This window comes from Spermophilus citellus (assembly GCF_964194105.1).
Source record: "Spermophilus citellus genome assembly, chromosome: 13".
In the NCBI taxonomy this organism is placed as follows: Eukaryota; Metazoa; Chordata; class Mammalia; order Rodentia; family Sciuridae; genus Spermophilus; species Spermophilus citellus.
The window spans coordinates 10,175,810-10,189,730 of NC_138193.1; the positions used below are offsets into that span (position 1 = coordinate 10,175,810).

Below are 13,921 nucleotides of genomic sequence, written 5' to 3' on the forward strand. Positions count from 1 at the left end.
CCCAGGACTACAAAAAAATACAGCAAAATCCAAACAGAGAAGAAACACTTTAAATGTGTGATGTCCGAAGAGCCAACACTAAGGACACTGCATTTAATGCAGACATCTGCTGGGGGGTCAAGAAGGCACTGGAGAGGGAACTCTTCGCCCTTGCCAGCCAAACTGAGGGGAACCATGTGGCAGGACTGTGGCCAGCATGCACTCCCCTGTTCCTTGGGCTTATGATAAGAGCAGATCCTCTGTGTTCTCAGGGCTCCAGAATTACTACATGTCATCTGCAGAGCCTATGTCCCTGCAGATGAAGACACCAGTGGTGAGGGATGGGCTCTCTCTGCAGACAGAAGACCACTTACCACAGACTTGCCAGTGAGGCGCCCACACCTCCCATGGCGCTGCCTCCTGACATGTGCTATGGACATTAGGATCCTATTTAATCTGGATCCCTGGGGTTCTCACTGAGCTGAGGGATAAGTTTTGCAGGAGTGTGCAGCCTATGTCCTTGCCCCAGATCCTCCCTGGAACCTTCAGCGGGTGAGGAACAGCCCTGGTGCTCTCACAGACACTGCGCAGAACATGCCAGGCCCTGAGACCCCGCTGACCAACTACTCTCATCCAAAAGGGCCTGAGCAGATGTGGCTTCATCCCAAGGCCAAAGCTAAAGCTGATGGCTCTCACTCACGTGGGTCCCTGGGAGAAAACCCTATCCACAGTTTTTTTTTTTTTTTGGTGTGTGTGTGTGTGTGACCAGGATTGAACCTAGACCTTGTGCATGCTAGGCAAGCACTCTACCAACTGAGCTATGTCCAGAGTTTTAATTCTTAAAAAATACAAATATAGCTCAGCAGCATGAAATCACTATTTAAAATATTCTGTGATAGCAAACTCAATATATGGCTAGTAGAGTGGACAAGACTGAATTTAAAAATGCTATAAAATGTGAAAGTCTAGGTTGAATTAATATTTCAAATGACAAAACATATTCCATGTTTGAAATAATAGCTAATTTGATGATTCTACCATAGAGACTTTGATCCTAGCTTCAGCAGGACTATTTGCTTTGTTTATAAAAGCTAACATATAAAAATGTTACAAAGAACATTTTGCTCTCAAATTTAAACATGTTTCAGAAATTTAAATACTTATCCCTTAATGACAAAAACAAATGGCATCATAATTAAGCCACATTATAATAGATATACCTGATTAGCCTGTTATGAAATATGCCAATCCTAATGTATTTGCTAATGTTTTTCTATTGCTAATACTGACTTAGCTTTATGGAGTTATGGCATTTTCTTTTGTGAATTAATCAGATGAGAGTTCATAACGATTTAAGAAAAAACAACCTAAGCAATCATTTAAAAATCGTATATTAAAACAGCCTAGATTTCTATATTAACATGTCAACACATGTGCTTTCTAGTTTATCAAAGTACCACCATTATTAAAGAGAAAAAAGTGAATGCTTACCATCAAAACTAATGCTCGCAACCTTGGTGTATTTACTTTCAGAAGCTTTTAATGTAATTGGTTTAAAATGTACTGTTACGGCATCATTTTGTGGTGTAGGGCGAACACTCTGTAAGGAAAAAAAAACACAACACATACGGTATTAGTTTGGTCTAATACATTGCTCTATACTGGAACATATGCTAGAAAAGTAAAGCAGAATCGAAATCTGAGGTTTAACCTCTGCAGACCCTTTAAATGGATTAGACCAAACTGGTAACAGTAGCATCTTTATGAAACAATCTGATGACCTGAAGAAAAAAAGCATGACACGTGAGTAAATGGAAGAATCCGAAGACAAACTCAAACACTGGGTCTGAGTATGTAAACTAAAAGTATTTATTTCTCAAATGAAGGCTTAATTTGTATATCAGAGGTGACACAGAAATAACTTTTGATAGGGTCCCTCTTAAGAAAATCCACGGCACAAACGAAACATCCAACTGTCTAAAGAAGAATGAGCGTGAGCGAGTAGCTGGTGCCCCGTGTGCAGAAGGCACACCCAACTGCTCGGGCGTCTTCTCTTCCTCTCCAGGGCCCACCGTGTGACTAAGGCTCTCTGCTGTTGAGGGGCAGGGCTGAGCTACCAGACAACAGGAATATTGAGACTTAGAAAACCAGACCTTTCTTTTCAAAAAACTAAACCTAAAGTAGCAAAACACCAGTAAAAACTTATATTTTAAGAGGATTTTATAGTAGTTATTTTGATCATCCTCATTGACACAAAGTCTTCCAATTGGAAGTGACTTTAAACTTTCCACCCCTTCTCTGTTTTACTGATGAAGAGCACCTTGCCACATGAAGAGACCGTTCCATAGGTGGGCACCATCGGGCAGAACCAAATCAAGTTTCCTCACTGGCCCTGGGCCCCTTGCCTGATGTCCTGTTGCACAAACATATTCATGAACCTGGTGGTCTTGCACACAAGCCTTGATCGAAATACTTCCTTTACAACCTTGCCTAGTGTGCGCAGAGCCCTGGGTTCAATCCCTAGTATGATAAAACAAACATCCCTCCCCATAACACAAAACAAAACAAAACAAAAAAACTTCCTCTTTGGGCTCTAGGTATTTGCTGAATTCTCAGGGGCTTAATGAACTTGATGTCAAAAGCCATCAGGAAGAAAGCTGTTCTTTTTTGTGAAAACTCACAGGTGAACCTGAAAACTGCAGGTGCAGGCAGATCCAGCAGGTCACCAGGTCTTTCCCGTGGCCCCTGCCCACCCTTCTCAGCTCACTTACTAAGGAGAAGTCTGCTTGCCCTGAACATCAAAGGATAGTCCCCTGAAGGCACAATAAGCATCTAAGGAGTGTGGAGAAAGAGACCTGTCCCTTTTGCCACAGTCTGCCGCCACAGGGAATCCAGGTGATTCCACAGTGATTACTGCTCCTATGTCACTTTGTGCAGCAAGGTGTCCTGAGTGGCTCCACCCTTGCCTGTGCAGTAGTTCTCAGCTTCTGGCCAGGACTTGGTATCTTAACTCTCCTCTTCTGCTCTGAGAAGGCTTCTCATTTGCCTTTGAAACTCAGACTAGGGCTGGGAGTTGAACGATTCATTCATAACAATATCTTTATTTATTAATAAGTTTGCTGTTGTTAGCAACCATTTTAAATATAAATCTCCTCATTCCTGGGAGGGTACAGAGCAGTCTGAACTGTAAGATAAACTACAAATGGGAGGAAGCTTCACTCTGCTACTCCACCACACTAACACTTCCAAGAGAAGGGGGCAGACAGGCCCCGTGCCATCCCCTGGTGCCAGAAGCGCCAGCCTGAGGAGACTGCCATGTGCTCAGGCCACTTCCTCCCATGTCCAAACAGCCAAGGGGGCTGGGACAAATATTTTCTACTTATCTACAAAAACTTTGTGATTCAATTAATTTTGCCAATTTGAGGACAAGGTTAGTTAGAGGTGACCTTGGTGAGCAGCTCTGCTATTCCTGGAGGAATCCTGCAGGTCTGGCTCCTCATTCCTTCACCTGGGCTATGGACCACGAAACTGCGGTGGAACCATCATGCTCTAATGGCAATCGGTTCAGTAACATCCACAGCCCTTTTTGAATGTTACAGACTGTGCAAAACCATGCCAGAAATAACTAAGTAATGGTTTTGTTAAAACACAGTCACTGTAAGTAGGAAAAGCTTGGAAGAGTTGATGAAAATGTTTTGCTCACATAAAACACACTATTTTAAGATTTTCCATAACAGAGGTGAATTTTACATGCATTATTATTATCACCTTAAAATAGAGTACACTAATAAGCATTCAAGGGCAACTCATGTTTATACAAATGGCTTCAATTGTTTATTCATTATTATTATCATTAAAAACAAACTATAATCAGTTAAAACCAATTTTCTAAGGAAACAAAACCAAAGCAAAACAAAACATCCAAATTTGTAAGTAGTGGGTTTACTCTGGTGGCTTACTGTGAAAAAAACAATACAAAAGCATTCCCTTGTAATACACAAATTCGTAATAACAACCTGTGTTAGTGTCAGTCACTAACTGCTGCTTACTCAAAGATGATCAAGAAGTGGAGAAAACATGGCAAGATTCCCAGGAGAGGCAGCTTGTACAGGCTCTAAATATAGTCTCTGCCTTTTCTCACGAAATTCAGACCCAATTAAAGCTCAGTAACTCTCAAGTGAGTCTCAAGAGTCCAGGACATTCTGAAATGACTTACAAAAAAAGCACGTGAGCAAACAAGAACAATAACCTTTCAGTATACAACAACTGTGCTTTGAACAATCTATGCACAAACTCACTAAAGCATATACCAAGCTGACACTGGCAAAACTAATAAGTCAATCTGTGACTTCTGTGTACCAATTAGCAAGGAAACCCCATGCAAACATTCCTTCGAAGACATGTCAGGCAAACTTATCCTGTCACTCAGACAGCATCAATGTTTTGGAAATATTGAGGAAACCCACTTTTTCAGAGGTGTTATTACAGATGTTAAAGAGAACTTAAAGTGGGCAGGCATCCTGTCCAGTAACAGGCGAGGAACTTATACTTGGAATCACCTGCATTAATCATCCTATATTTAGAAAGACTACAGTATTTAAACAAGGACAGAATTCCCTTAAGGGGAATTAAATGAGAATAGAAATAAACCTAGCATTTAAGTACTGTCTAGCTGATCCTAAAAATTGTAAATATTTGTGAAATGGAAGAAGGTAGGAGGAACCCTTCTAAAATGCAGTCTCTGAGCAAGGTATATTATATAGAAAAAGTGGAAATGAACAGGAAAATCCTTAAGAAGCTCTGCACTCAGCTTCCACTGTGGCAGCTTACCCTGTGGCTGACGTGGATGGACAAAGTCATTTAAGTATCAAGCCCATGTGACCAATCTTTTAAACAGAGTTTCCTGAATTTAGGTTTTGAGCTTCAGCACAAGTCATAACAACACTGCTCGGCTTTCCTTCTCCACTATTCCCTATGTGTCTTGGGGACCTTCTCAGGGAGAGAGGCCATGAGCTACAGCAAAATTTGATGCCTCTGTTTTCTTCTGGCTAAACCTGTCCCATGGCATGCACCCCAATTCCATTAGAAGGCATAAAAGTCACTTGTTCTGTGCATGTGTGTGGAGGGAAGAGAGGACCCTGGTTTATGGTGTGCAATGGCTGTGAATTGGGAAGGGTGGCTATGACTGACGTGGACAGCACTCTACCATCACCTACATCACCTCTCTGCTTCATTGCTCTTTCCTACTAACCTGAATCTCCCCTGCCCCTAGTTACTCCCCCAGATCTCAAGCCCAACAACCAAAACTAATGGAATGCTTGCAACCTGCCTTCCCTCCACACGAACGCAGATCCAGGATTTCAGTCCACAGGCCTTTTCTATAGTTCTGCCTGAACAGGAGCCTGGGGAGCCTAGCTTGGACAAGATGGCCACCTTCCACCTTCCACCTTCCCGGCCTCCTTCCGGCCTGGGGCATCAGAAGCAGACCAGCTTTCTACCAGTCACCAGCCACCACAAAAGAAGATTCTTTTGAGCAGGGACTTAATTATGCTTAACCCTGTCAGGTGTTTAAAACAAAGAAAACATAAACTAAGAAGTAAAAACTTACAGTTATTGGTACATCTTTTGTTCCTGAATTTAATAAATGAAGATTTAAAACTTTTGGCAGATCTGTTAAAAAGAAAAGAAACAGTGTGCTTCAGAGCAAGTTAAGAATCCTTACCATATAAGACATCAAACTAAAGCTCTTTTAGAGTATGAACTATAATGATAATCGTGTTAATAAAAGAATCATATGGACCTGTGTGTTACAAGAACTGCCCCCTCTTAAACAACCAGACAAAAAAGCAAATCAAAACAAAACAAAACAAAATCTAGAACATAATTTTTATTAGATTCAGATACTAATAATTTTTGGTTTTCCAGCAAAGCATAATGAAGCAAATTAGTAATGTACAATGGGAAATTATCACATTAAAAGCAACTCTAATTTTCAAAAATGTGGTCTTCAATCTTAAATAACTAAATTGTAATTACATATGATTCAAATAAATCCCCAATTACAAGTACTCTTCTTTTTTCCTTAATAAAAAAATTTATTTGGTTGTTTTCAATTTTAAAATTTGAAGTCTTTCTCTGACCATACTGGATAAATTTTTAACATTATGTCATTACAATGAGACTGAATAATTCATATTTAACCAAATATATGGAAGAAAAATCTTTTGGTTTCCTTTATTTTAGTATTAGGAAAAAAAAATCAGCATAACGGCATGGGTGAGGCAGCGGGGTAAGACCCATCTTCCATCCGGAGGTTGCAGCAGGCGATGCCTAGCTCTCCCACTGGTGAGCACTGCTACCCTCAAGAGGAATGAGATGAAACTTGTGAATGCTATGAGTCCCCAAAAGGAGATTTTTTTTTTTCAAACAAGACCACTCAACTCAGTGGTAAATAACTTTCAAAGCTGAATTACAAAGTACAGAACAGCCATTAGGCACTAAATCCCATTCAGGAATTATTATTATTATTATTATTATTATTATTATTATTATTTTACCTTGTGTTCGTAGTGTACCAAAATCTAACATTTCAGTTGAGGAATAAATTCCAGGAGCTTGGAAAAAAAAAAGGTAAACAATTACCTTTCACTTTGCCAGAGTAAGATGTACCCAAAAGAAAACAAATGAACATGCCATTTTTCTGTTTTCCACTAACCTGTTGTAACTTCAACCTCCACGGGAAGAATGATAAACTCTGTGCTGTCAGAGGCATTGGTCTTTATTCTGATGAAGGCTGTGTGATTATCTGCTTCTCTGGATGAAAAACTGGCTCTCATTACTCCTTTGGTTTCATAAGGAGGAATTTCCTGATAAGCAGAGAGCACAGTATTTGAAATGTCACAAACCTACCTTGTTTTACTGATTTAGATCACATTGACTGAAGGATGCATTAATATTTTATGTATCTACTAAGAAAAAAATACACTGACAATTAAATATGCTACAGAGCTGGGCATTCAGCTCAGGGGTACAGCTCTTGCTAGCAGGGGCAAGGTCCTGGGTTCAATCCTCAGCTTTGCAACAAACGTTAAAATAAATAAAGCGAGTTTTACTGCAGTGGTCCCCACTGGTTATCCCAGCTTCTGAGATTGCAGGTTTGAGGCCAGCCTAGGCAATAAAGTGAGATACTGTCTCAAAATAAAAATTTTAAAAGGGTTGGGGATATAAGCCCCTGGGTTCAACGTCTAGTATCACCAAAATAAAACCCTTAAATTTCTCATGAACACGTCGCACTAGTTGTAACATGGGCTTCAACTGTGGAGAATGTTAGAATGTGGAAAAAAAAAAAAAAACAACAACACAAAAATAACACTTAGAACTCACAAAATATGGGATGTAAAGTGAGAAAAGTAAGAGTCAAATGATCTGAAAAGAATTTAAAGTTGCAAAGTCACCACTAAAGGGCAGAGCTGATCTACAAATCATTTACTGGGTCATGTTAGCAGTGGTGAGGTTTCATGCCTAAGTTCTCTAGCCCAACAGAAATGTCACCACCAGAGGGAAAATATTTTTCTAGAAGAACATAGTAATCTCTACAGATAACCAAGAGGGCTTACACTTGCTTTCATTTAAAGCCTAACAGAACAAAATAAAGGTTCCCAAGCAAATGCACAGTCTAGGGATGCTCTACCACTTGGCTACATCCTTAGCTATGCCCCATTTTGAGACAGAATCTTGCTAAGTTGACCAGGCTGATCTTGGACTTTTGATCCTCCTGCCTCAGACTCCAGTGTCCCCTGTTGACAAAACTGTTTCTAAATTTTCAAGTCAACTTTCCAAAACTATCACCTGTATATCTCTTCCCTGATTGACTCTGGTTAGAAGAGAGAATGGAGGAGCCTTTCATGAACGTGCGCGGGGTGGGGAGGCAGGAAGAAACTTTGAGCTTCAGAGCTTATTCACAGTGATAAAGTCAGTGTATCTCTAATCACAAGTGAAGAAAGACTTGACTGACCTTGGTACCAAAACTGCATTTACCACAATGGTCTTTTCCCTCTTGGATTTCAGCATGGTAGACAACATTTACAAAAACTCTCATTTGGCAAAAAACTTTTCAAAGAAGGTAGTTCCTGGATATTCTTTAATGTGGCTAATATTTGTCAAGAGAAAGTGATTCTCTAAACATGGAAATAAACTGGTATTAAATATTCAGTGACACTGAAGGTAGATGGAGATCATCCAAGAATTTAAAATGTCCTTTGTTATCCCAGAGAATGAACTAAAGTTCTCTCTGCAAATGCCATCTCCTCTAGCAACAGTGAGACTGAATGTTAAATTCTCTACCTTCAGAAATACAATGAATCCTTTCCACTGTTTGCTCCCCGCCCAAAGAAAACTTTGTATAAAGCATATCATCAATGACCAGGTTCAGAGGCAAGTTTCCAATGCAGTGCTGAGAAACTGCTTTCGTTCCACACAGCGGGGCTAAGGCTCTGGCCGGCTTTGTTCACTGATTTTTCAAAGAAGTACAATTTATATTTTCCCCTCATTCTTTCATTCAACTTTCAAATATATCAAATATACATTTAATGTTTCAAGACATTAAAGAAAAGTCCTCTATATTTCTTCAGGCAACGAAGAGTTAGGTATTTTCCAACTCTTCATTGTATTTAAGAAACAACTGGCTTTCACTCACCCACAGCTTCCTGGTTCCTCCCTGTTGCCCGGTTGGAAGCTCCAGGTGAAGGTCTCCTCCACTTGAGTACATCTCTACCACCTGGGACAGAGGACCACATGCTGGTTAGTGTCAAAAATCACATTCTCAACCCGAGTGACTTGCTGTTTCAGAAGTTAAGTTTGGTATCACAACTGTTTATCTGAAAAAGTGTGTCCTGATATAAATGTAGGATACCATATCTTATCACTCAATTCAGTGCCTCATATGCATAACCAATGGTGGTACTGTTAATTAAAACAAGGTAATTGAAAATTAAACTTAGAAACAGTGAAGCTGGTTCAGAGACTAGGTTAAAAAGCAACAATTCTTTTTCACATAAAATAATTTGAGGAAATAATTTTCAAGTCTTAGAAATACCTGTTTCATATTTCTTGTAGAAACATATGTTTCTTTAATAATACACAGATATCAAGAGATAGCAGCTTATCCAATAACTACAACCATGACAGAGTGAAGAGATAATTAGCCCGAGATACGAAACCAACCTAGTACAGTATGGAAACACCTGGTTTCTGGGGAAGGGACAGAGGTTAACCAGGACAAGGGCCTGGCTGAACAGGAGGAAGAACTCCTCAAGTTCTGTGGCTCAGTGGAGTACCTATGCTTGACAGTGATGAACTGTCTATTCAGAGTAGCTAGTTAAAAGGATTTCAAAAGTTTCCAACACAAATAAATGATAATTTCTGATGTGAGAGATAAGCCAGTGACCCTGAGCTGGTCATTACACTTTGTATATATGTACTGAAATGTCACAGTGTACATACCTCAAGATACATACAATCACTACAAGTCAAAACAAAACCACAAAACATAAAACACATCTGGCTTCTACTGGTAACAAATTAACAGGTCCTAATAGCTCTGTGACTTGTGCTTACACTTACAATTTTTTAGAAAAGGCCTAAGGTTATCACTGATACACAAAAAATAATCCACATTTAAACATACAACTGAGGAATTCTGACATATGTTTGTAGGCATGAAGCCGTCACTGCAATTAAGATACCAAGTAGATCCACTGCCCCCACCTTATGCCCTCTGCAAACTATACTCCTTTTCTGCCCCTTCCTATTTCCCAGAAATCACGGACCTCTCTGTGTCAGTGTAGATTAGCTTGCATTTTCTGAAATTTATATAAAGGGGATAAACAGTATGCACTCGTCTGGCTTCTTTAATTCAGTGTAATTATCTTGAGATACACCATTTTGTATGTATTAATAGGTTGTTTCGTTTCTATTTTATGGCTATTTTGCAGTTTCTATGCATTCACTGGTTTCTCCAGTGTGCAGCTATGAGGATAAAGCTGCCTTGACACCAAGTACAAAAGCCTTGGTGTGGAGACCTGCTTTCCCTTCTTTGGGGTTAGTGCCACAGAACAGGTCAGACGTCAGGAGACTTTCCTATAAAGGCAGGTAACCCTAGCTCTTTGAAAGAAGGAATACATTTCATCAACTTAACTAAATCTGGGGTGATGTGGAAGGGAAACTTCCACTTGTTTAATCACAAAAAGTCCCCAGAAGTGAATACAAAGGACAAAACCAGGGGAGCTGTAATACTGAGTACAAGCTTGGATATTTTTGTTGTTTTTTTCTTCTTGTGGTGCATATTGCTATAAAAGTATTGCCTTTTGCAAAGACTGAAGGGCTAAGATTTCCTGACTGTAACTCATCTGCTGACCTCCTCCAGTGCTCTCCTAGAGCACAGACTGTGTCAACCATAGCAATACCCTGACTGCTGTGGGGACTGCAGATTTTCTTCTGAAAAGCCAGAAAACATCACACAATAGTTCATTTAATCTTTCAAGGTAACAAGGAAAGAAGCATAATAATGTTTGGAAACAAGATTGCTACTGATGATAGGGAAGATGAGTAGGAAATGGAGACTGAAAAACTCTGAATTACAAAACCAAAGGAAAATCGCATTAAAACCAGGAACTGGTGACAGTCTGTGATTTTCATCTAGTACTATGGGTGGACAAACAACATAGTCAGAATATAATTTATGTAAAAAAGTATATCTGTGTGCCCACATGTGCCTGCAAATGCACAGAAAAAGGTGTGAAAGACATCATGCAGATCCCAGTGGGGTCTCTGAGGAGACATATGACAGATACCAGCCACATGTGCTCATTTACATTTAAAAACTGGAACAAAATGAAATTAAATGTTCAGTTCTTCAGCGACCACAGCCACATGAGGATAGTGGCTATTGTCCTGGACAAAGTAGATGCAGAATTTTTTTGTCATCAAAGTTCTGTTGGAAAGTAGGGCATTCAAGGGGACCTCTGCTTCACTGGTATAACTGCTGCATGCTTTGGTATCAGGCAGATCACATGTGTTTGTGTATAATAAAATAACTGAATGCATTTTCTTGCTGTACAATATTTTCTTAAATCTGAAGGCAAGTCCACCGACACAGCACTACCTATTACAGAACTCTTGGGGTCCTAGAAGGCAACTTTAATTTCTCTTCCTCTCTTGTGTGCTGGTGAAACGGCCACTGTGGTAAATCCTGAAAAGACTAGAGGAAATGAATTCAAAGTAGTAGCTATTCTAGATGACAGGTGGGTAACTCCAAAGGCTGAGGGGAAAAGGTACAGACCCCAGGCTATTTAAACAACTGGAGATGACCAACACCTTCGAGTCCTACGAGCTCCATCCTTCTGTGTGACAATCAGCTTCTGGGTCTGTAGCCTGCCAACCACAGAGGGCACCCTGGGTGCTCTGTTACACTTTTTCCACAGCAGGGTGGGGCGACTCACGCACCAGGGTCTGCGAGACATGGTTTTATTTCATTGAAAAAAATAAAGAAAAGAAAGCAGCCAACTGGGGCTTCTGTATACATCTGTGATAAAAGTTAGCAGAATAGGAAAAATTCACTGTGCCCTAAAGTAGCAAAGTGTCTAAATGACAGATTGATGATGAAGACAGCAACACTTTGATTTGCCAAAGCAGAAAGCAGAGCATTTCCCTCCCTTGTGATGGAGATATCTAAAGAAATTAAAACCGGGGCAATGGACTTTTATCAGTAGCTCTTCTCAGCCAGGTGTTGGGAGGGACTTCCTTTTGGTTGCTTCAGTTTGTAATTCCTAAGTGTCTCACTATTCAGGCTCTGAAAATCTCCCTTTGTCCCTCCACATTTCCCCTTCATTTCTTATGAACATTTATGCCAGGGGACCGAGGAGGATGAGAATCGTAGCCTTGCACTTGCTACATAGTATATGATTTTTCTTCTTCCTACCATTTTCAAGCTACTGTTAAGTCCTGTGATGTGGTCCCGAGAACTCTGGGCCCTGGGTGTATTTATGATGGACGATTCTGGAAAGCATCCACATCTCCTTCTAACACACACAACACAACTCAGAGCTCTAGTGGCTACATGTGTTAGCTAGGTGGAAGTCGCTGGTGTGGGGAGGGGATTTTAGGAAACCTCTGAAGGAGTGACACTTGCCACACTTGCCACTCCCGCTGCAACAGAGACAGGGAGTGGATGAGGGGAGGTTTCTAGACTGGCTAAGATAAGGAGTTCAATTTTATAAATAAGAGTCAGTTTGCTTGATTGATTCTGTATTGCCCTTCGCTGGATTTTAATTTCCAAAATGCCATCACCAAAAATTTATTATCACAAGAAATAAATGTAAACTATTTTTTAAAAAGTTTATACTGAACCAAAAGAGCCCAGTTTTTCTGTACAGTTGAACACTTTTCAAATTAAACACAGAACACCCTGAACTATAAACACCCGAGAAGCTACTAAAAATGGTCCCCAAATTGAAAATCCAAACTGTTGTATTCCAAAATTCAGACTATAGTACAATTGTATTAAAGTTAACACCCCCTTAAATGCACTTATAAAACCTCGAAAGTTTTAACAAACAGATTATATGCTACATAATTCTCACCAAAATGAGGCTTAATTAAAACCACTTCCTAAACTCACCTGTAAAGGCTCACTGTGAGGGTTGTGTATGTTTATTATGGGTGAGAAACTGCTATTCACAGGCACTCTGGCTCCAAGGAACGGCCTCAATCTATATGGATTTGGAACTCCAACACCAAATACCTATTTTGAAGAAGAAAAAAACCCCTCTGAGCTGCTTTTATAACTACCATTTTTATGGTTATAATTCTGCTTGATCTAAGGAGACTGACAAATCTAATGTAGATAAAAGAGTAATAATACCCTTTTTTAAAACTGAATTTGGCTACAAATGTATGTGCATTTGGAATGACGACTATAATATGTTGGAAATGGAAATGGCAGCAGTCCTTCATGGAACACACAAAAACAAGAGAAAAGGGACTCATAAGATTTCAGACAGACCACAGTTAAACTTAGCCCTATGATGACTAAGCAGGGTGAGCCAGTTATTCAAATGACACACACTTATTCAGTGTCTGTGATGTGTGGTGCGCAGGATCACACGTGTGCGTGCATGCACACACACACACACAGCAGTCATCAATTTAGGAGTGAACAAGATAAATAATGCGCCTACTCTCATGAAACTTACAATCTAGTTTTGGGACAGACTAGATGTCAACAAAAAAGGTCTAAAAACATCCCTCTGGCTCAGAGTGGGTCTGAACTGTGGATAGGGATGAGGCTGGGGAGGAGGGGAGGCAGTTAGCCGGCTGCAGTGTAATCCAGAGAATGCTCATGGTGCATGAGGAGGGAAGTGGACAGGCTCAGGAGACACTCAGGAGGAAGACTGGGAGAATGACTAGGTGTGGAGAGGTACAGATGGAAAACAGCTGGCCCCGGACTAACCGCAGCCCTCAGAGAGTCCACACTGGCTGCAAACAGTGGGGATGCCTCTAGGGCCATGACTTCCACTCTTATACTGTCTTCTTGTTTGCCGGTCAAGTGCATGTTAAACGGGGGTTGTCTACACAGCACTCGGAACTTACTGAACAAAGCAGCTGTTACTGCTTACTGAAAGCCTCTGAAACAACCCGTGAAGGCTTATCCAGTGGCAGCAAGCAGAACACAGCACTTCACTAAAATGGAAAAGTTTACTCTGATTCTTATTTTCAAAACAGAAGTGCTCTGGAGACTGGAGAGGAAATGTTTTAAAAAAACAAAAAAAGGCATAGTAAGTAAGAACTGAAACACTTGAGTTCCTAGTAGCAAAGTAGGATAACTGGGGCAATCACTGAACCTTCCTAAATTTCAACTTCCTCATCTAAAAAACCATGAGAATAA

General features: G+C 40.3%; 1 protein-coding gene across 4 annotated transcripts in view; it reads right to left on the reverse strand.

Annotated features, from left to right (window-relative positions):
• Positions 1-13,921, reverse strand: part of TMEM131 (transmembrane protein 131) — a 167,026-nt gene that overhangs the window by 45,071 nt on the left and 108,034 nt on the right. For all 4 annotated transcript variants that reach the window (XM_081265187.1, XM_081265189.1, XM_081265186.1 and 1 more), the window contains exons 7-12: positions 12,656-12,778; positions 8,675-8,755; positions 6,695-6,845; positions 6,537-6,593; positions 5,588-5,649; positions 1,471-1,579 (exon numbers count right to left, since the gene is read on the reverse strand). In XM_081265187.1, the coding sequence (XP_081121313.1) occupies positions 1,471-1,579; positions 5,588-5,649; positions 6,537-6,593; positions 6,695-6,845; positions 8,675-8,755; positions 12,656-12,778 (583 nt within the window). The remainder of the gene's footprint in view (positions 1-1,470; positions 1,580-5,587; positions 5,650-6,536; positions 6,594-6,694; positions 6,846-8,674; positions 8,756-12,655; positions 12,779-13,921) is intronic.